Source organism: Enhydra lutris, unplaced genomic scaffold (assembly GCF_002288905.1).
Source record: "Enhydra lutris kenyoni isolate GAN:26980312 unplaced genomic scaffold, ASM228890v2 scaffoldscaffold66, whole genome shotgun sequence".
In the NCBI taxonomy this organism is placed as follows: domain Eukaryota; kingdom Metazoa; phylum Chordata; class Mammalia; order Carnivora; family Mustelidae; genus Enhydra; species Enhydra lutris.
In genome coordinates, this window is record NW_019154150.1 from 3238317 (window position 1) to 3259597 (window position 21281).

General features: G+C 43.9%; 1 protein-coding gene across 2 annotated transcripts in view; it reads right to left on the reverse strand.

Annotated features, from left to right (window-relative positions):
- Positions 1-12562, reverse strand: part of LOC111159074 (coiled-coil-helix-coiled-coil-helix domain containing 6) — a 244275-nt gene extending 231713 nt beyond the window's left edge. For both annotated transcript variants that reach the window (XM_022521457.1, XM_022521458.1), the window contains exon 1: positions 12389-12562. In XM_022521457.1, the coding sequence (XP_022377165.1) occupies positions 12389-12475 (87 nt within the window). In that variant the 5' untranslated portion in view covers positions 12476-12562. The remainder of the gene's footprint in view (positions 1-12388) is intronic.
- Positions 12563-21281: the final 8719 nt, after the last annotated feature.

Sequence of the window (21281 nt, forward strand, 5' to 3'; positions counted from 1 at the left end):
GCACACCAGTCAGTCAGAGGTAGGTACGGCCACAAGGCACTTCTGCATATCCCTGCCAACTCTATCTGAAGTCATGACCCCACCATCACTCCTTCTCTCCCTTCCTCGGCCTCATTTCTCACAGCACTGGTTGTCACCCATGGGACAGAATACACGTGTGAACCACCTGCTTGTCATCACTCCTACCAGAACACAATGGCTGTGGGCTTCTGTTTTGTCCTTGCTGTATCTTCAGGCCCTAGAAAGTGGCCAGACACTGGAAATGCTCAAATATTTGTTAAACATGTGAACTAGAGAAATACTTACTAAAGGCCCAGGTCCATACCACTGAGCTACTGCAATGGGATATGTCAAGATACAAGCCAAGAACTTCGTACTCAAAGAGCTTATGGCTGGATGGGGGACAGGGCGGTGGGCGGGATGGTGAAAGGCCTGGAAAACATGAGCTGCTAAGCTGTCAGGTGAGAGAAGCTGAGCTAGCATACTCAGGAGCTCTCCAGAAGCACCTAAGTGTCAGCCTGAGACAGCTTGAGATGGGCCTGAACAGATGACCAGAGACAAGGGTAGGAGTTGAGGGGTGTTACAGAGAGGAAGGACACACAGAAGGCACAGAGGGAGACGTCTGAGGTTTGGCTGGACCAAGCACAGGTCCATGAAGGAAGGAAGAGGTGCAGGGCTGGCGGGCTCTACCTGGTGAGGGCCTTAAAGGACAAGATGAGGAGAATGGAATTTTTTCTGCAGTCAACTGGGAGCCGTTGACACTTTCTAAGTAGGGCTTCGGTCACGATCTCCTCTTCACACACACTAGCCTGGCAAAGCAGCAAGAGGGGTTGAGGTCACAGAGGGCTGGAGGCAGGGTTGCTGCCGCAAACACTGCACATCAGAAGCGAGAGGCCTAGAAAGTGTCATCTCTGCAGGAGTCGGGGCGGAGGGTGGTTGCAAAGTGAAGTAACTGGGGATCTGGCATCTGAATGAATGCACAGGGCAAGTGAAAAAAGCAATTTACCAAGTGGTATATGCACTATGTTCTCATTTGTGCTATAAAAAGGGAAAGAGTGTGCTTGTATATGGAGGCTTGGAAAAAGCCTGAAAGGATTCATGAGAAATTATGAACAGTTGGCATTTAAAAATAAGATGCCTTTTGCAAGAAGTCTTAAAGGAAGAACAAGGGAAAGATGACAGCAAGGCCCAGGCCTGGCTCACTGGGGAGGGAGGCACGGTCGCTGAGTGGAGCACTGCTCTGTAAGTGTGTGTGTGACACTCTAAATCCATTCAGGCAGCACCGTTCCCCAGGCAAGTAAACACACTACACAGGACGCTGCTGCAAGAGGTTGCCTGTGGAGAAAGAAATTACGGAATCCTTGGCATCAGAGTGCCGCAGGGCAGATCAGAGAGTGGATGTTATGGCCCCTGACTCCAGAACAGGGCAACAAAGCTCACAGTTGGGGCGGAGGAACTCAGTCGCAGGAGAGGGGATAGGGGATCCTGTTTAGAGATAATGATAGAAACAGCCCACCTAATAACCACTGAGCAAGCTCCCATGCCAGGCCCCAAGCTAAATGCATTCCCATCTTAGAGATGAAGAAACTGGGAGTCAGGGAGGTGGGACATCTCGTCTAAGGTCACAGGAAGTCTTCAGTGTTCAGGCCGAGACATGGATCCCGACCCTGGGCACCTAACAGTGATACCTGCAGTAAGGCAGGAATACAGAGCCACTCTGATGTGGCAAGTGACCATGTTTTCAGAATGGCCAATTCAAGAAAAATAAAAAGACTGGCAAGTCATGTTCCCCACCCTACCCCCACTGATGATGCTTTACCAAGCCCCTGCGGAGGGGGAGGGAGGGGGAGCACTAGGTACTCATAAAACAGACAGCCTACTTAAATTAGGAGAATGTCAATATGAAAATGAGCACTTTTTTAGTCTTAACATGTTACTCATCTAGACACATGTGAGAAGCAGCAATGTGGAGGCAGCTTCCTAAGTGTTACTCTTTACATTAGCAAACGCTCTGATGTTCACCGAACGAGTGCACAGCCCCAGCCCCAGCTCACTTCTGGGCAGGAGAGGAGCTGTCCTCCTTGAGCAAGGATGGAGAAGCTGCGGTGCCGAGAGGCAGCTAGCCCGAGGTTCTGTGGTGAGTCGGCAACAACTAGGCCTGCGCAGCCACGGCCACGGCCATTTGGAGCGACACTGTCTGAGGATCCAAAGGGTGCCAGGAGATAAACTGCAGCTCACTACCCTCTCCAAGCTGGGCCTCAGGCTTCTCCAGTCAGGCTGAGCACCTGGGGCAGTTTCCAGAAGAATGAGCCTGCAGAAAGCTGAGTCTGTCAGTAGCTCCTGGTGCCTGAACACCCCAGTCCCCGTAGAGGTACGGCCCAATCTTGTGGTTCTAAAAAGATTCCTCTCCTTGCCTCAGGCTGTTGCCTTGGAGATTTTGTTCACTAGTCTTTCAGTTTTCTATGAGCTCAAATTAGATCCACCGGCTGCTCACCACAGATTTAAATCCCAGAATGTCAGAACAAGAAGAGCCCTCGGGGACCTCCTACACTGAGCGTGGCAAACACAAATGTCCACAGGCGTCAGGCAAGCGACAAAATTAATAGAATGGGCCTGGCAGGGGTAAAAAATATGTGCAAGGACAACATGGTGGGGACCGTGATGAGAGCATATCCCCCAGAGAGGGCAACTACCTCACACCTCCAGGAAAGTACTGCCATATGGGAACATGAACCAGACTTTCAATTTTTTCCCCCAAAGAGCTATAAATTGAATTGATGTAAAGCCTCCAAGTTCTAAATGTTGGCAATCAATTCAAATCAATTAATACCACAAAGTTTCTGGATTTATGGGTTGGGATAAGAGAAACTGGCTCTGAGCTAGGTACTGGGGACAGAAAGACAAACACATGTGATTCCTGCTCCCAGGGCAGTAAGGGAGGAAGCAAGGAAGAGATCATCTCTGCCCACGCCATAAGCACTGGGAGGTGAGCACAAAGTCTGCAAGACACAGACAGGGACAGCCCGGGGTGACAGAGTGATACCACAGAGGGTGCCTTTCAGAAGGTAACACCCGAAAGGTCCAGAAGATGACAAGGAATTTAGCCCGTCACAGGGAGAGAAAATACTGCAGACTAAGGGGAACAGAGTCACAGGCAGAGAAGCACAAAGCAGCTCAGAATACATCAGGAGCAGGTGTCCTCTCAGCCGACCCGTGCAACAAAAGGCAGCAAGTGGCACCAGCACACTAGAGGACACCGTGAGCCAGGCCCTGGAATCTGCCTTTAACCTAAGGGAGAGACATAATTAGCTTTAACTCTGCACAATCACTGGCACGGCCCACTGGTAAAAGTGACTGCTGCAGAGAGCAAGATAGACAAAACAAGTGGGAAGGGAGATGAACTTTTTCCCTACGTGCCTCCTTTGGAACCGCCAGAACTGTAATACCATTCGCCTGAAGCCTATTCAAGAGTAAAATTTATGTTTTGTTTTGGTTTTTTTTAATGACCCTGCTAGCACTAGGAGGTATAGATTTGTGGGAGGCAAGTCTACTGGGAAAAAGAACAATTTATCAGATGGTCAAGGAAAGACAGAATGGACCAGAAAAAGATAAAGAGTTAACAAGGATAAAGAGAGGCAAAAACAAGAGAAATGGCTAGACGGGAAAACGCCAAGATCTGTCACTGAATGTAGAGAAAAAAAAGGGAATGCAGGACCCAGTTTTCTGGCTGAGGGACTGGCTGGTTGGAGCCATCCGTAGCATAACACCAGTGATTCTGAGGAAAGCAGAGGAGGGGGATGCAGGTGAGTTCAAGCCGATGTAGTGAATTACATGCACCCATGGGATATGGGACGGGACAGCTCTGGGTTAGATACTTAGAATCCAAAAGTCAACAGCTCATCAATGAGGATGAAAGAGAATGGCCAGGGCCAGGATGCAGAAGGTAAAGAGGGTTCAACTAGGAAATATTCTGAAGCCTCCACCAGAGGCAGAGAAACAGAGAGGCGGCAGGTTTGATCTGGAAACCAGAGCTGCTGCAGGAGAGCGTGCAGTGACCCCCCACCAAGAGGTGGTAAAGGTAGACTGGAGACCTGAAGGATCAAAGATGCTTCCAGTGCAGCGTCTTTGCCTCCCAAATGAGGGAACTGACCCAAGATGAACTTAGAGTTAGAGTTAACAACTCTCCTTATATTTACATGACTTTATAGATTTTACTTTTACAAAGGAAGATCTTCAACACCATACTGTGACACAGTTAGGGAGTATTATTAGGATGGAATTTCATCTTACACATGGGTTATATTCAAAAGTCAGAAAGAAGGGAAGGTAGAAATCACCTTAACTCTTATACTATTCAAACGTCATTACTGATTACGCTGCAGTACTACTAAGAGAAGATTTAAGGGATGTTCAAAAAACCCTCAAAAGTTGCTAAATCTGCGCCTAAAGTACAGCGTGGTTGTATGCCCAGCCCTTTACTGTCCTCGAACACAGTGAGTTTGAGAACCCCTGAGACAGGTAAATGGAGGATCATAAGGAAATGTCTACATGCAGGTACCTGAGTCTTCATCTGTCTTGAAGATGATCCTCTACTCCTCAGCAGCTATGGGGGAAAGGCAGAGAAACTTAAAGTGCTCTGGTTCTCTGCAGAATTGGCTCTACTTTGTCTTCCGATACCTCACCATGTGTCAGATGCAATGTTCAGGAAGCATCAAAAAGAATAAGACCTGGGCAAACACCTAGCCCAAGGACTGGCAAACAATGCAGGCCAGCAATGCCTGCTGGACCTGACATCCGGCTCTGCACACCATTCACAGAAAAGTGTAGGGACCTTGGCCATCCATTTCCTGACTTTCCAAGTTGGCATTTCCTACTGTGGCCCCATTAACTACATTCCTCCAAATGGTCAGCCAGATAGAGTGTTAAAGCTGGGGAAGTCTGGAGAGGACTTGTGATCCAACCCCTTCAAGGCACCTAGGCTAAATAGGTACATCCTGCATATAAGAAGAGAGACTTACTACCTTGAGTGTTAGAGCTCAAGGCCAGGTCTACCTGTCTCCCTTCTCCCTCTCCTTTTTCTAGAGATTTATTTATTTAGTTATACGACAGAGAGAGAGAGAGAGAGAGAGAGAGAGAGCACAATGAGGGGGAGAGGCAGGCAGAGGGAGAGAGAGAAGCAGGCTCCCCACAAAGCAGGGAGCCCGATGCGGGGCTCAATCCCAGGATGCTGGGATCATAACCTGAGGCAAAGGCAGATGCTTAACTAACTGACCACCTAGGCTCCCCAAGGCCAGGTCTTCCTGAGACACATTAATAACCACACTGCCTCTAAGCAATCAACTAAGCTAAAGGACATAATACAAAGATTTATTTATTTATTTGAGAGTGAGAGAGAGAGAAAAAGAGCATGTGCGTGTGGGGGGAAGGAAGGAGCAAAGGGAGAGACTCTTTCTTTTTTTTTTTTTTTAAGACTTTATTTATTTATTTGTCAGAGAGAGAGAGGGAGAGAGAGCGAGCACAGGCAGACAGAATGGCAGGCAGAGGCAGAGGGAGAAGCAGGTTCCCTGACAAGCAAGGAGCCCGATGTGGGACTCGATCCCAGGACGCTGGGATCATGACCTGAGCCGAAGGCAGCTGCTTAACCAACTGAGCCACCCAGGCGTCCCAGGAGAGACTCTTTCAAGCAGACTCCGTGCTTGAGCATGGAGCCCGAGGTGAGGGTTGGTCCCACAACCCATGAGATCATGACCTGATTAGAAACTAACTCGGACGCCCAACCAACTGAGCCACCCAGGTGCCCCATGAAGGATATAATGTAAAGCAGTATGATAGGGAGCATCAACATTCATGCTGAGACTCAAAAAGCATCTCACAGGGCAATACCAAGGTGAAAAGTGTGCTGCATACAAATGGAACCAGTTTGTATTAAAGCTTGGAAGTAAAACAAACAGAAAAGTAAAATTATGCCAAAGATCGTCAGCTTGGCTAAAAGAAGGATCATCAGTTCATTAATCCAAGCATGCAATCCAACATACTAATAAGCCAGACACTTAAATAAATAAAACAGTCTTTGCACGCCAAGAGCCTACAAACAAACAGGATATAATAACAGAGAGAAAAAAGTAACTGAGAATATTAAAAGATAAAACCATCAATCTTATAAAAGACAATTATGAAAAACCTACAGCTAACATACTTCATGGTGGAAGACAATGTTTCCTAAGTCCAGGAGCAAGGCAAGGGTATTCACTGTCACCACTTCTATTTAATAGTGTACTAAAGGTTCTAGCCAATGCAATAAAGGATGAAAATGAAAGAAAAAAAAAGATATCCAGGCTAGAAAGGAAGAAGTTAAAACTTTCCTTATTTATAGTCAGCATGATTCTAGCTATATAAAATTCACAGAAAAAAACTACTTGAATAAATGAGTTCAGCAAGGTTACAGGATACAGGATCAATATACAAAAAAATCAGTTGTATTGCTACATACTGGCAATTGAAGAACCCCAAAATTAAGAAACAATTACACTCATAATAACATCAAAAAGAATACAATATTTTAAGTATTTTAACAATTTTTAACTTAATAGGTGTAAATTATAAATAATTTAAGAAATTAAAGAAATGCTAAGACTTGTTCACTGAAAGTATAAAACATTGCTGAAAAAAATTTTAAAAGATCTAAATAAAGAGATTTCATATTCATAGATCAGAGGACTCCATATTGCTAAAATGGCAATTCTCCCCAAAGTAATCTACAGATGCAAGACAAACCCCGTCAAAATCCCAATAGGGTTTTTTAAGAGAAGCTGCCAACTGATCCAAAAATGTGTATGGAAATGCAAAGCACTCATAGCAGCCAAAACAATCTTAAAAAACAAACAAACAAACTGGCATCTTTATATTTCCCAATTTTGAAACTTACTACAAAGCTATAATAATCATGACTGTGTTGTACTAGCATAGACATATAGCATATAGATCAATGGAACTCTCAACAGAATTGAGAGTCGAGAAATAAACCCTTATGTTTATGGTCAACTAATATTCACAAAGTTCCCAAAGTGAGAAATGGAAATGATAGTCTTTTCAACAAATTTGAACACTTTTGAAAATTCGAAAAAAATTGAACAAGTTTGAAAAATTTAGATATTTCATCCAAAAAAAGAGATAGATTTAGATCAGGGATAAGAAACTCTAGTGTTTGAGCCAAATCTAACCCAATGCTTGATTTTATAAATAAAGTTTTATTAGAACATAGCCACACCCATTTGTTCACATACTGACTATGGCTGCTTCAACCCTACGATGGCAGAGCTGAGTAGCAATGATGATAAAGACCTTTTGGTCAGCAAAGCAGAAAGTATTTACCAACTGGTCATTTATAGAAAAACTTTGCCAATACCTGATTTAAAGCCTTACCTCATAACATATATAAAAATTAACTCAAAATGGATCATAGAACTAAATATAAAAGCCAAAACTATAAAGCTCTTGGAAAAAATGCAGGAGAAAATATCCATAACATTGGATTAGGCAAAGATTTCTGAGGTATGACACCAAAAGCACAAGTAATAAGAGAAAACAACTGATAGAGTAAACGTCATCAAAATTAAAATGTGTGCACTTCAAAGACACCATTAAGAAAATGAAAAGATGAGCCACACTTTGGGAGAAAATATTTGCAATGTGTAATATGATAAAGGACTTGTATGTACCATAAAGAAATCTTATAACTTATTAATAAAAAATAGGAAAAGTGGGCAAAATATCTGAATACATATTTTACCAAAGAAAATATATGAATGGCAAATAAGCCTATGAAATGATGTTCAACATTAGATACCTGGGAAATGTAAGTTCAAACCACAATGAAATACCATTTCACACCCACTAGAATGGCTGTAATCAAAAAGATAAACAATAACAAGTGTTGGTGAAGATATGGAGAAAATGGAACCCTCATCTATTGCCAGTGGAAATATAAAATGGTTGAGTCACTTTAGAAAACATTTTGACAGTTTCTTAAAAAGTTAAACCTAACAACTCACCAAATTCATAAACAGAATGACCCAGCAATTCTACTCTTAGGTATCTATCCAAGAAAAAGGAAAATATGTGTCCACAAACACACATAAAAGCTTGTATACACATGTTCACAGCAACATTATTCATAACAGTGAAGAACTGAGAACAAACCCAATGTCCATCAGCTAGCGGCTGGATAAACAAAACCAAAGTACAGCCAGGCAATAAAAAGGAACAAAGTACTGATACATGCTACATCAATAAGCCAACACCAGAAACATTATGCTAAGTGAAAGAAGCCAAATAAAAAAGATGTGTAAGTGCATATATGCGAAATGTCCAGAAAAACCAAATTCATAGCAACAGAAGGATTAGTGGTTACCTGGGGCTGGGGATGAGAGTGAGGAGTGGCTGCAAACAGGCCCAAAGGATCTTTTTAGGTCTTGTGAATAAATGTGCTAAAATCCGATTGTGGTGACAGTTGCTCAACTCCATAAATGTGCTAGCAATCATTCAAATGGGTGAATTTTACACATAAAAGACATCTCAAAAATGCTATTTTTAAAAAAGAAAAGAAAAATCACCATCATCAAGTAATATCTTTCCAAAGAGCCACTCCTGATTACAGACCTGCGACGCTGCTTCCAAGGAAACCTGCAGACAGCCCTCCCTGGCATTCAGGGCCCACCACCTGTCTAGGCTCAACACCTGGCCATCTTTCTTCAACATCCCAACCCCTGTGGCTGCCACAAACAGGACCTGTGGAGCTGGCATGTTTGTGCCTGCAATGCTACCACTAACTAGCTGTGACCTTGGGTTACTTCACCTCCTTGAACCTGTGTCATGTCTGAGACGGGGCGAACAGCTCACATGGTTGGCAAGGGGAATGTCTAAGCTGGTGCTCGGAAAACACAGCACAGCACATGCTTCTCAGAGCCAGCTCAGGCACATCTTCAGTGTCCCCTCCTCAGGGTAGCAGTGTCTGTCATCCTGCCTCAAGCAGGGAGCCCCATTACATTGCACACTTTTGTTTCCCTCACAACACTTGCAGTTTTTTATTAGTTTGCCTCTTTTTTTGCTTTCTTTTGGTTTGCTCCTGCTATTGGGCTGAGGTCCATGAGGCCAAGGACCTTATGCTTCATCCCTTATAGTCTCTGCAAGGCCAGACCCAGCGCCTGGCAAGTCACCCATTAGCAGGAAACATTTACGGAGGTGCTGGATGACAAATGGTGGCTATAGGTGCAATGCTCAAGCACATGACTTCTCTGGCAATGGCATGTTTGAGGACTGTTTCTTATGCACCTTACTACATCCTCCTTGGTCCTCCCCTCAGCAGTGGTCCAGATTTGCCTCGTGGAAGCAATGGATAATGGTAAATGTGATGTAGCTCTGAGAGCGTAATGAGCCTGGGGACACAGGTATCATGCAGCAGGCCAGGAGGTGACTTGGGAAGAATGGCAGGCAGCTGAGCAGTTGAAAGGGGAAAAGGGTGGAGAACGGTGAGTCTACATGTTGAAAAGCAACCAAATTCATCTGAATTTCCAAATATGGCTGCTCCCATGAGGCAGAGAAGAGGAAAAGTGGGCACACACAGGACATTATTGCCATGTGTGTGCCTTCTCCATTGGAGGATGAGGTTAAACATACTGGATAAAATGAAATCTTCATGTATTTCACACATGCTTGCACTGAAAACTGGAGTTGAATATAATTGCAGCGTTTTGCATTAATTAAATTTCTTTTACCTTCCATGGAATTAGGGCTTGAACTCAATATGTAAATTTATGCAAATAAGTGTGCAAAGTAGCAAGGCCCTAGCATTGAATCTTAAGGGAACTAGAGCCCTCTTCAAGATCAGGGCCTGGGGATTAAATATGAGTGGTCTTCAAGAATATTTAACTTTCTCTGAAGGGCCTGGGGCAGACAGTCTTCTTTGGCATCTACCTTCTACTAAAGTAACTTCTCACTTGGTTCATCCAATGATCTTCTCTAGTGATTTTTACTTGCCAGCTTAAGAACAAGGTGTACTCCCCAACCCTCAAGTAACTCTGCTAGTAGAAAAAGCCCCTACACCAAAACACTTCACTGCTATCACCTCCTATCTCAAATCTCCCTGTCCAAAAACAGGCACACAAGTGGAAGAAAAGAAGGAAGGAGGGAAGGAAGGAAGGAAGGGCCATGCACCCCGTTGTGTGTCTCTCAGGAAGTCATTCTCTTTGATGAGTCTGCCCAGCATTCAGAGTCACCAAAGCTCCCTCTAGTTTCAACAGTCCCTGGGAGAACTAAATGGGGTCCCAGCACTCTGTCAAAACAGGTAGAGGTTTTGACGCACAATTATCAGGCTGCCTTGCATATCACTGAGGGAGGTTGCTTGGAGTAGTGAGAAAAGGCTTTTTCTTGTACCCAAAAGATCTGCACTAAAGTCCCATCAGTGACTCAGGTAGGTTAACACCTTGGATGAATTCTTTAACAGCTCTAAGCCTGACTCTCCCATCTTTAAAGAGAACTTATACTTTGCAGAATTGTTAAGGTAACTAGAAATAAAATACACTAGTCTGTTAGGATATCCCCCCAAATGATGATCTTCCGTCAACTTAGAGGAACTCGCCTTCAAAGGGACACCCTTGAATCTTAGAAGACCCTGCCTGACCTAACTATCCAGCATTCGCAAACACTGGATACCAGGTGACAAAGGCGAGAGAGCCCCTCTCAGTCTTCAAACATGAGCAATCTCCTCCCTATTTTGTCTTCCCTCAAGCCAGGTCAAGACTAGATGACATCCAGCAAGCACCAAATGTGCTAAGTACTACACTAGCCTAAGAATAGAGGCCATCACCAAACACTACCACTTCTAAGCACTTCCACACTCATCTTCGTCTTATACTAGGCAGTTCCTAGGATTATTACACCCTCCCTCAACTCTCTTAGAAATGTGGTCAGTGGGACTCAAAAGTAAGTTGTTCGCCCAAGGCCACCCACCTAATGAGCATCTGCCCAGAAGTCAGACCCCCTGATGTTTTTTCCTGATCTACTCCCTTATTAACCAATTCAACTTCACCCAGCTTTGTGCATTTTATTTCAACTTGACCGGCCGCTGTTTCACTGGGTTCATCCATTTAAACCACTCAACAATCATTTACAAACCACCACGTGCAGTGCACAGGTGCAGAAGGGGCAACAGTCAATCAATGAACAGGCCCTGGAGTTGGCCTACTTCACCCGGCTCTCCCACTTGTCACCTAGGTGACCTTGGATAAGTTACTTCACCTCTCAGTGTCTAGCTTGTCCTTACTCTATAAAATGGGCAAATAGGATTCTACCTCTCTCACAGGGCTGTTGAAAAGTAAATGAGAGGTTGTCTGTAAAGGATTCAGTGGAACCCACGGTCCCCACTAAGCGCTCAAATGTGAGCTATTTTTATTCTTCTTCTAGGTTCTGGGGACAGAGTCTTGAATCAGACAAAAGCCTTAGTCTCAAAGAGTTTACACTGTGGTGGGAGACACAATAAGCAAGTAAATTATCAATTAAAGTTTCCAATGGCAATGCCTACTATGAAAAAAAAATGTGTGACAGTGGGGGTGGAAAGCTACTTTAGGTGGGTGGTCACCGAAAGATACTCAGATGATACTCAAACTGTAACAAGAGCTAGATCTAAGAAAGCTAGGGGAGAAAAAACAGCAAATGCAGAGGGAGGTCCTGTGCTTGGACCAAACTAACATCTTGCAGTCGGGAGGCTAGTAAAGAGAGGGAAGAGGGAGGGAACTGGCGTGAGATGTGGTCACACAGGGCAGCTGCACCAGCCTTGTAAAGCAACGTAAGGTGGTTCCTCTTCATCTTAAATGCGCTGGGCATCCACTGGAGGGTTTTTTAGCAAGGGGAGGGGTATATGATATGATTCACAACTTTTTAACTGCTTCTTTGGCTGCAGTGTTGAGAAGCGAAGAGCCTCAATTAAGAGGCTGTTGCGTTGTCCTGGACTTGGAAGCATCTCACGTATACAGAACAAGCCGCGTGCACGGAGTGCAGCGGAAGAAATTCAGGTCTACAACGAGTCAACAGGAGCTGGGATGTAGCCTCCCCACCTCTCCCGTTCTCCGCTCTTTCTATCCCGATGCCAGGCTGGTGAAGCCTGAAGGCGACCACTGCAGGGTGGCCAACCCCGTGCATCCCCCGAGCCTCAGGTCCCTCATGTACACGGCGGAGAGAGAGACGCTCGCCACCCGGGCGTTAGGGGGGCTCAACGAGCGAGACGCGCCCGCCCGCTCTCGGGCCCGAACCTCCCCTCAGGCCGGCCCAAGCCCTCCACGCCCGCCCGGCCCAGGCCGCGCTAGCTCGTCGCGCCCGCCGGCGGCCCGCTCACCCGGATGCCCTGCAGCACCCGGACCCGCTCCTCCTCGTCCATTCCGAAGGACACCCTGCGGGCCTCGCTGCTTTCGGTGCTCCCCATGACTGGAGGCGAGCGGGCAGGCGGCCACGCTAACCGGCTCCAGAGCAACCGGCCGAACGCCGAATTGCAGCTCCCTACGGGCCCAGCGTTTCCCGGGACTCGGGCTGCTGGGGCACAAGCCAACAAAGGCATGTCCTATTGGCCGCCGTTAGAGGCTCAACCAGTCATGTGGCGCCTGCCCGCGGGGTATTGTGGGGGTTGTAGTCTAGACAGCTTGGACTGCCCATCTGTCCCAGCTTGGACATCCCCACTGTAACTAGGGATCACGCGGAGGCGTGGTACCTAGGCGGTGAAAAGCGTGTTGAAGTGAAGCAGCCCCTGGAAAGATCGCCCTTGAAGCAGAGCCAAGGGTGAGGTTCTAAGGCCAGAAGCTCACCGAGGAGGTTGAGCCAAGCATGTGAGGGCGACCTTTGCGAGGTTTGCTGCTTGGTTCCTTCAGCAAACTCCTGCTGAGCAGCGCTCACCAAGCACTGAGCAAGCATTTGAACTAGCCGCGGAGAATGTAAGGACAAACAAGACATATCCTCCTTTAGTGAAATTTAGATATAATGAAAGGAACCAATGAAAACACAAACAAGCAAGCATGTAAATAAGCTTACTAAGCACTGTGATAAGTGCCAAAAACAGAATACTACATCACAATACCTTGAAAGAAACTAATAGGAGGGGACCCCCTTTAATTTGAGAGACCACAGCAACCTCTCTGAGAAAGAAGCATTTTAACTGAAACCTAAGGATGAGTAGGAGTTAGCCAGGAGAAGATGGGGGAAGAACTTGGCTGGGAACCAACCAGTGCAAAGGCCCTGAGGCAGGGAAAATCTTGCCCCATTCAAGAAATAGAAAGAGCTACTTGAATGGAAAGTGAGAAGGGAGCAGAGGAAAGCCAGAGGCAAGGAGGTCAGTGGAGCAAGAAGGGCTCAGATTATGTAGGGCCTTGTAGGCCAGGTCAGAGTTTTATTCTAAATGTCCTGAGAAAACAGTGAACGATCATAAGCATTTAGGAAACATTGGCCAAGGAGCACACATGTCATGCATTGAGTGCAATGTACCGAGCATTGTGTTTGTGCTTCTTACACAGGATCATATGTGTAATGGAGGAACACAAATGATTGCAATTTACAGCCACAGTGACCTTGAATGAAGCACCCTTTTGTTCAACCAAGTTGCTAAATGGTTTTGATTTACCAAAGTGGGCCTGGAGCTCAGTTTGGAATCTAGAACCGAGTTGCTACGAGAAATAGCAAGAATCATTTGGAGCTGCTTTTGGGAACCTGGAAAAGAAGGGGTGAGGAGGAGAGAGAGTGAATGAAAGAGACCAGTGAGAATAGCTTGGGTGAAGAAACCAGTGAACATTCCAGATGTAGGGCTAGAGGATTTTTATGAACAAAGGTATCTGCTACTTTCATTCAAAATACGTTGATTTGCAAATCTCGCTCCTTCCTTTCTATCCTCCATTTCTTCCATATAAATAGAGCTTGAGAAGGTGATTCTGGTTCAAGTGATTTATTGGAGAAGTGCCTCAGGGAAAAGGAAGTAAGAGAACAGGATGAGGTGGGGGGAAGGCTAAGGAAAGATGTGGTCAGAGCTGGAGACTGGCTTCATTTTAATGCTGGGCAGTGCTGAGGTGGGGGTGGTGCTCTGGAGAATAAATTATATCCAGAATTCGTCTCATCCTACGACAAGGCGACAGGCCTTCTGTCTGCCATGTTGGTCAGTTATCAGCAGCCCAGCACAATGACCCAGTGAAGGAGCATCTGTGAGCTGTCAACAGCCCACAACCACACAAGCTTTGGGATGGCCTCACCGGCTAGGGAAAACCCTAAGTGGGGTACTTTAAGTGTCCACCACACGCTCCACAGGCTTTTGAAAGTCTCTCAAACATCCGAACATCTATGGCTGTGGGAAGAACCTAGGAAAGGGTTGGATTTCACTTCTGGGTCAGATGATGAAGTAACACACTGAACTGATTTCTGCAAAACAGGAGTCAGAACCACATGTCTGAGCATGAGACTGTATGGTCTCCCCCTCCCCAACTGCACGCCACATCCTGGGAGAGAATCCGGTTTCCACAAGACTTAGAATGGAACTTCCATTGCCAGCAGCCTAGCTAGGTCCCCTGCTGACCCAACAATTTCTGTACCCCCATTTCACAGATGAGAAACCCTGGGTGCAAACGGAGAAGATAACATGACATTATAAATCTAAAGTAGGATGAGAGTTTGAATAAAGGCAGTGGCATAGGGATGCAGAGGAAAAGAAGGGAAGGGAGTTGTATATTTTTTTGAAGGCCTTCTTTGTGACAGGTTCTATGACACAGGAGCACCTCATGTGTACTTAATCCGAGACCAATCCATTTAGTCCTGGAAATCATCCAGAAAGAGTTATTGTCCCACTGTAAGGGTCAGGAAAATGAGGCCTTTGTAACAAGCCCACTAGTTGCTGCCCAATACCCATTCTCTCCTTCTTTATAATAGAATTCCAATTTCTTTCTGTGCAACAATGTGGCTGGTTAGAAAACTTTGCCCCCCACTGGCCAAACTTGGAACAATTTGAGCAATATAGCAATTTGACATTTTGAACTTATAACATAATTTTGAGCTTATGACATAATTTTTTAAAAATCCAATAGTCCATGTGTTAAAAGAAAGAGAAGGTGGGGAGGAGGGGAAATTTTACAAAAGAATGCCAACAAATAAATGTGAGATTTGAAAATCACCATTTTGCAAGCCTCAGTGAATTAACTGAATCAGGCAAAACTCATCCCCCCCCCCCCCAAAAAAAAGCGATTGGTGGTTGGAGAGCAGGATATTCAGGTAACCTGCAAGTTCCACCAGAGATTTCTTAATTATTACAAAGGGAAAACTGTATCACAATTACAAGACCTAGGAATCACGGCCTTAAAAGGCCAAATTTAGCATACCTAGAGGAGGACAACCTGACTTGATGTCCCTCCTGATGTCATGCAATAAGGAATACATACAGATCCCCTAGGGTATTGTTGTCAAAAATGTGTGACCTGAATTTAATCACAAGGAAACCATCAGGCAACTCCCCCATGTGAAAACTCTTACGAAACAACTATCCTGGACTCTTCCAAAAGGTCAATGTCATGAAAAACAAAACAAAGCAAAAAGACAAAAAGGAGGGGTAGTTTAAAAAAGATGAAAGAAGCAGAAAAATGAAATGCAACCGACAATCTTGATGAGATCCTGGATAAAAATGACAACAGTCAAAACAACAGCAATGACACTGTAAAAAGAGTATTTGGGAAGATTGCAAAAGTTTTAGATATAGAACAAGATCCTAGGTGATATTATTGAACTAATGTTTATTTTCTTGTTCCTGGGAGATGCATGCTGAAGGAAGTATTTAGGGGTAGGGTGTCAAAGTTTCTGTAGCTTAAACTCAAATGTTTCAGAAAAAATGTTAATGATAAGTGAATCTAGGTGAAATATGTATTAGAGTCCATTTTATTGTCTTTCACTGTTCCTCGTGAGGACCTATTTAGCCAGAGCGACTCCATCTTGGTTAAATAGCCATTTTGTTGTTTGTGCAGTAAACTTAAATTGACCTTCCCCCCCCCCCGCCCCCAGAGAGACTTACTTAGAAGCAAGTCCAGGAAACCAGTAAAATGTAGTCGGCTAGTTCCTGATAGCAGAGCCCAGAATACAAGGACGAGTCAGGCCAGATGGAGACATCTAATCGGTATGAAATACTGTTTGTAACAGTGAGAAGGTCTTGCCCAAACCTAAATGACTCCATCTTGGGAAGGACGATGATCTTATTATTCACACTGAATATGTTAACTGACTAAGCCTTCCCAGAAAGTACTGTTTGTAACGGTTCCTGGTATGGGGTAATCTTGAATAACAAGTCACCAGACCGGATGGAACTAGCCTATCAGCAAGAGACACACAAACCCAGTAGGTTGAGATACCAAGATATGGGTTGCAGTTTTACCCAATAAAAGGTAGCCTGTAAGATTGGGGGGAGTCGCTCTCTTCAGAGGTAGCCCTGACCGGTCTGTCAGTCAATTCTTAAGCCTGTAAGCTGAGGGTGGTCGCTCTCTTTGGAGATGGCCCTGGCTGATCAGTCTGACTTCTAATACTTGGCATAAAATAAAGCTTTAAATAACTTTCACTTTGTCTCAGGCTCGTTTCGTTTAATAATGGACCTAATATTCCTATGGTTTGAAATTTTTCAGAATAATAAGAGGGAAATAAAATAAAATTCTGCACTTGGGGAAAGAAATACTTCCCTCCCCAGGCTTCCTTTAAATGTGGCATCACCTAGAAGTGACTATGAGACCTAGGGGAGCCAAGGAGACTCTTGAGCAGTGTGGTACCTGGAGAACAGCACAGGGTCTGAAGAGAGCAGTGAGGTGTGACCATGTGAGATGGGTGCAAGGCTGAGCCCTGCCTCTATCTAGACTTTTGCCCTGAGCATGTTATTAAATGTCTTTTCACCTCAGTTTTCTGATGAATATAAAAGTGATGGGGAACATTGTGCAGAATGCTTACCCAGAGCTTGGCACCTTAGTGAACTAAGTCAGTGATCACTATTATTATCGAAAGATTTTATTGGAATTAATACCTTAGCAACTAGTATAGAGGGTGTTTGGGAGAGAGCCTTGAGTGAGTGGCTTCTCTTAGATTGGTTTCTCCAGAAGCAAACAAGAGGAAGAGAAGGGCTGGTAGAGTAGAAAAGTAAGAAAAGTAATTTTCTTTGTCAGTGTCAAAAGCCAAAAGGAAGCTTTCTCCATAAGATCAGGAAAAAGACAAGGATGTCTGCTTTCATCACTTCTATTCAATATTGCACTGGAGGTTCTGACCAAGGCAGATAGATAAGAAAATGAAATAAAAGTCATCCAGATTGGAAAAGAAGTATCTCTACTTGCAGATGACATGGTCTTATATATAGAAATTCCTAAGGAGTACACATACACACACATACACACACACACACTCAACAGAACTAATAAACAAGTTCAGCAAGTTTTCAGAACATACGGTCAATGTATGAAAATCAGTTCTATTTCTATACACTTAGAGCAAACAATCCAAAAATGAAATTAAGAAGATTCTGCTTATGATAGCATCAAAAAGAATAGAACACTTAGGAATACACTTAACCAAAGACATGCGAGACTTGTACTTTGAAAATTATAAAACATTGTTGTCTGGGAAGGGGGATGGAAATTGATAGGAAAATAAAACTTAAGGTATTGGCTACATGACATACACATTCGTCAATACTCATCAAGTGTAACCTTAACATCTAGGCATTTTATGATATATGCCTCAATAAAAGTCTGAAATATTTGGGGGGAGTTAGCGCCATAATATTTCATGTCTCATTTGGGCAAAATGTGGGTGGGCAGGATTCAGCAATCCTGACTATCAGAGGCTCCACCATGCTTTAACCTCACCATCTGGAACACTGGCTTCTTTGGTCAACTTAGCAGGGCAAGAATGAGCTTCATTTACAACTCAAAAGCTAAGAAACCAAATAACCCATTTAAAAATGGGCCAAGGGGGGCGCCTGGGTGGCTCAGTGGGTTAAGCCGCTGCCTTCGGCTCAGGTCATGATCTCAGAGTCCTGCGATCGAGCCCCATATCGGGCTTTCTGCTCAGCAGGGAGCCTGCTTCCTCCTCTCTCTCTGCCTGCCTCTCTGCCTGCTTGTGATCTCTCTCTGTCAAATAAATAAATAAAATCTTAAAAAAAAAAAAAATGGGCCAAGGATCTGAATAGACATTTCTCCAAAGAAGATAAGCGAAAGGTCAACAGGTACATGAAAAGATGCTCAACAGTCACTAGTCATTAAGGAAATGCAAATCTAAATCATGATGAGATATCACAGCATGCCTGTTCAAATGGCCATCACTAAAAAGACAAGGATTAACAAATGCTTGTGTGGATGGGGAGGAAGGGGAACCCGTGTGCACTGTGGGTGGGAATGTAAATTGGTGCAGCCACTATGGAAAATAGCATAGAGGATCTTCAAAAACTTAAAAATGAAATTACCATATGATCCAGCATTTCCACTTCTTTTTTTTTATTCTTTATTTAAATTGAATTTAGTTAACAAAGACTATATTATTAGTGTCAGGGGTAGAACTTAGTCATTCATCAATTGCATATGACACCCAGTGCTCATTACATTAAGTGCCCTCCTTAACGTCCCTCCCCCAATTACCCTATCCCCCACCTCCCTCCCCTCCAGCAACCCTCAGCTTCTTTCTTAGAATTAAGCATCTCTCATGGTTTGCCTCCTTCTCTATTTTCATTGTATTTTATTTTTCCTCCCCTTCCCCTATGTTCATCCATTCAGTTTCTTAAATTCCACATATCGATGAGATCTTATGATGTTTGTCTTTCTCTGTCTGACTGATTTCGCTTAGCATACCTTCTACCTCCATGCACATTGCTGCAAATGGCAAGATTTCATTCTTTTTGATGGTTGAGTAATATTCCATCATATATATACACCACTTCTTCTTTATCCATTCCTCTGTCAATGGATGTCTGGGCTCTTTCCATAGTTTGGCTATTGTGAACACTACTGCTATACTCATTGGGGTGTGAGGTGCCCTTTCAAATCACTAAGTTTGTATCCTTTGGATAAATACCTAGTAGTGCAATTGCTGGGTCATAGGGTAGTTCAATTTTTAACTTTTTGAGGAACCTCCATACTGTTTTCCAGAGTGGCTGCACCAGTTTGCAATCCCACCAACAGTGTAAGAGGGTTTCCCTTTCTCTATATCCTCGCCAACATCTGTTGTTTCCTGACTTGTTAATTTTAGCTATTCTGACTGGTGTGAAGTGGTATCTCATTGTGGTTTTGAATTGGATTTCTGATGTTAAATGATGTTGAGTATTTTGTCTATATTGGCCATTTGTTTGTCTCCTTTGGAGAAATGTCTGTTCATGTTTTCTGCCCATCTCTTGATGAATTTTTTTATTTTTGGGTGTTAAGTTTGGTAAGTTCTTTATAGATTTTGGGTACTAGCTCTTTATCTGGTAAGACATATCTTCTCCCTTTCCGTAGGTTGCCTTTTAGTTTTGTTGACTGTTTCCTTTGCTATACAAAAGCTTTTTATCTTGATGAAGTCCCAGTAGGTCATTTTTGCTTTTGTTTCCCTTGCCTTAGAGATGTGTCTAGCAAGAAGCTGCTACAGCTGAGGTCAAAGAGTTTAGCATTTCCACTTCTGGGAATATATCCAAAGGTAATGAAAACTCTAACTCAAAAAAAAAAAATCTGCAGCAGTATTTACAATAACCAAGATATGGAAACAATCTAAGGGTCCATCAACAGATGAATGGGTAAAGAAATCATAGTATATATACATATACAATGGAATATTATCCAGCCATTAGAAAATAAAATCCTACCATTTCCAACAACATGGATGGAACTTGAAGGTATTGTGCTAAGTGAAATAAGTCAGACAGAGAAAGACAAATTCTGTATGTTCTCGCTAATATGGGAAATCTTAAAGAAAAAAAAAAAAGACTCATAGGAAAATGAGATCAGAGTTGTGGTCACCAGAGGTGGAGGGTGGGAGGAGAGGGGATTGGAGAAAGTGGTCAGAAGGTACAAACTTTTGATTTAAGATAAATAAGTCCTGGGACCTCACATACAGTGTGATGACTATGGTTAACTTTACTGTATGGTATAGGAAAGTCTTTAAGAGAATAAACCCCAAGAGTTCTTATAAAAAGGAGAAATTTCTTCCTTTTTTTTTTCTTTCTTTCTTTTCCTGTTACTGTATCTATATGAGAAGATGGATGTTAGCCAAACCTATTATGGTAATAATTTTACAATATATGTAAATCAAACCATCGTGTACAATATATGTAAATCAAACCCTCAACTTACATATCCATGTATGTCAATTACTTTTCAATAAAATTGGGGGAAAAGAGAAAAAAATAGTGGACTTCAGAGATTAGAAAAGTGAACCCTTGCTTTTCTCTGCCTCAGTGACCCCTCACTCCCATTCACGTTCCACTGGCCATTCAGCCACATGGGCCCCCACACCCCCTAAATTGCAAGGGCTGGGAAGTGCTGTCTTCTCTCAGTAGAAGGGAAGAGAGAAAAGTGCCATCACAGTACTGGGAACATCAAGCACTGATGAAGGAGTACCACTTTGGTCCTATAGTGTTTTCGAGAAGGTCCATACAAGAAAAACATGCTGATAATAACGAAGGAATGTCAGATGCTAAAATGCCGAATTGAGACAAAATCACAATCCATTTTGTGAATAGAGGTATCATATAGCAGAATCCGCGTCTTCTCCCATATGATAATCATATCCATAGATAGTCTGCCTTAAGAAGGTGTTTCCTGGGCACTAAAATGATCACTTAGGGATGCTGACATGTACATACCTTGGAAGGTAAATTATCTCTGCTGCTCTTCACTTTGCTGCTCTTACTTTCTCTATTTCATGGGGTATGGGACTGAAGTTTGGAAACCACTGGTGAGGAATGGAGCCCTGGTGAGAAGGGAGGTGGAATTAAGGATGCTTACATGCAGGCCTGAAGGTGTGTCCCTGGAGGACTGGATAGACCCCCCCCCATGGTCCAGGAGCCACCAGGAGGAGTCACTGAAGGAGCAGATTGCCACTGGTGGGGGGAGCATCGCCCATTTTCCTGTGACTCTTTGACTTTCTGAACCTCGGGCTTCTTTTATGTAGGATGAGCATGACTTGAGCCCTTCAGACCCACCCCCGATAAGGCTGAAGAACAAGAAGCACCTGGATTTGGTGGCATGTGTACCATGGAGCCTGTACAGGCCGGCTGT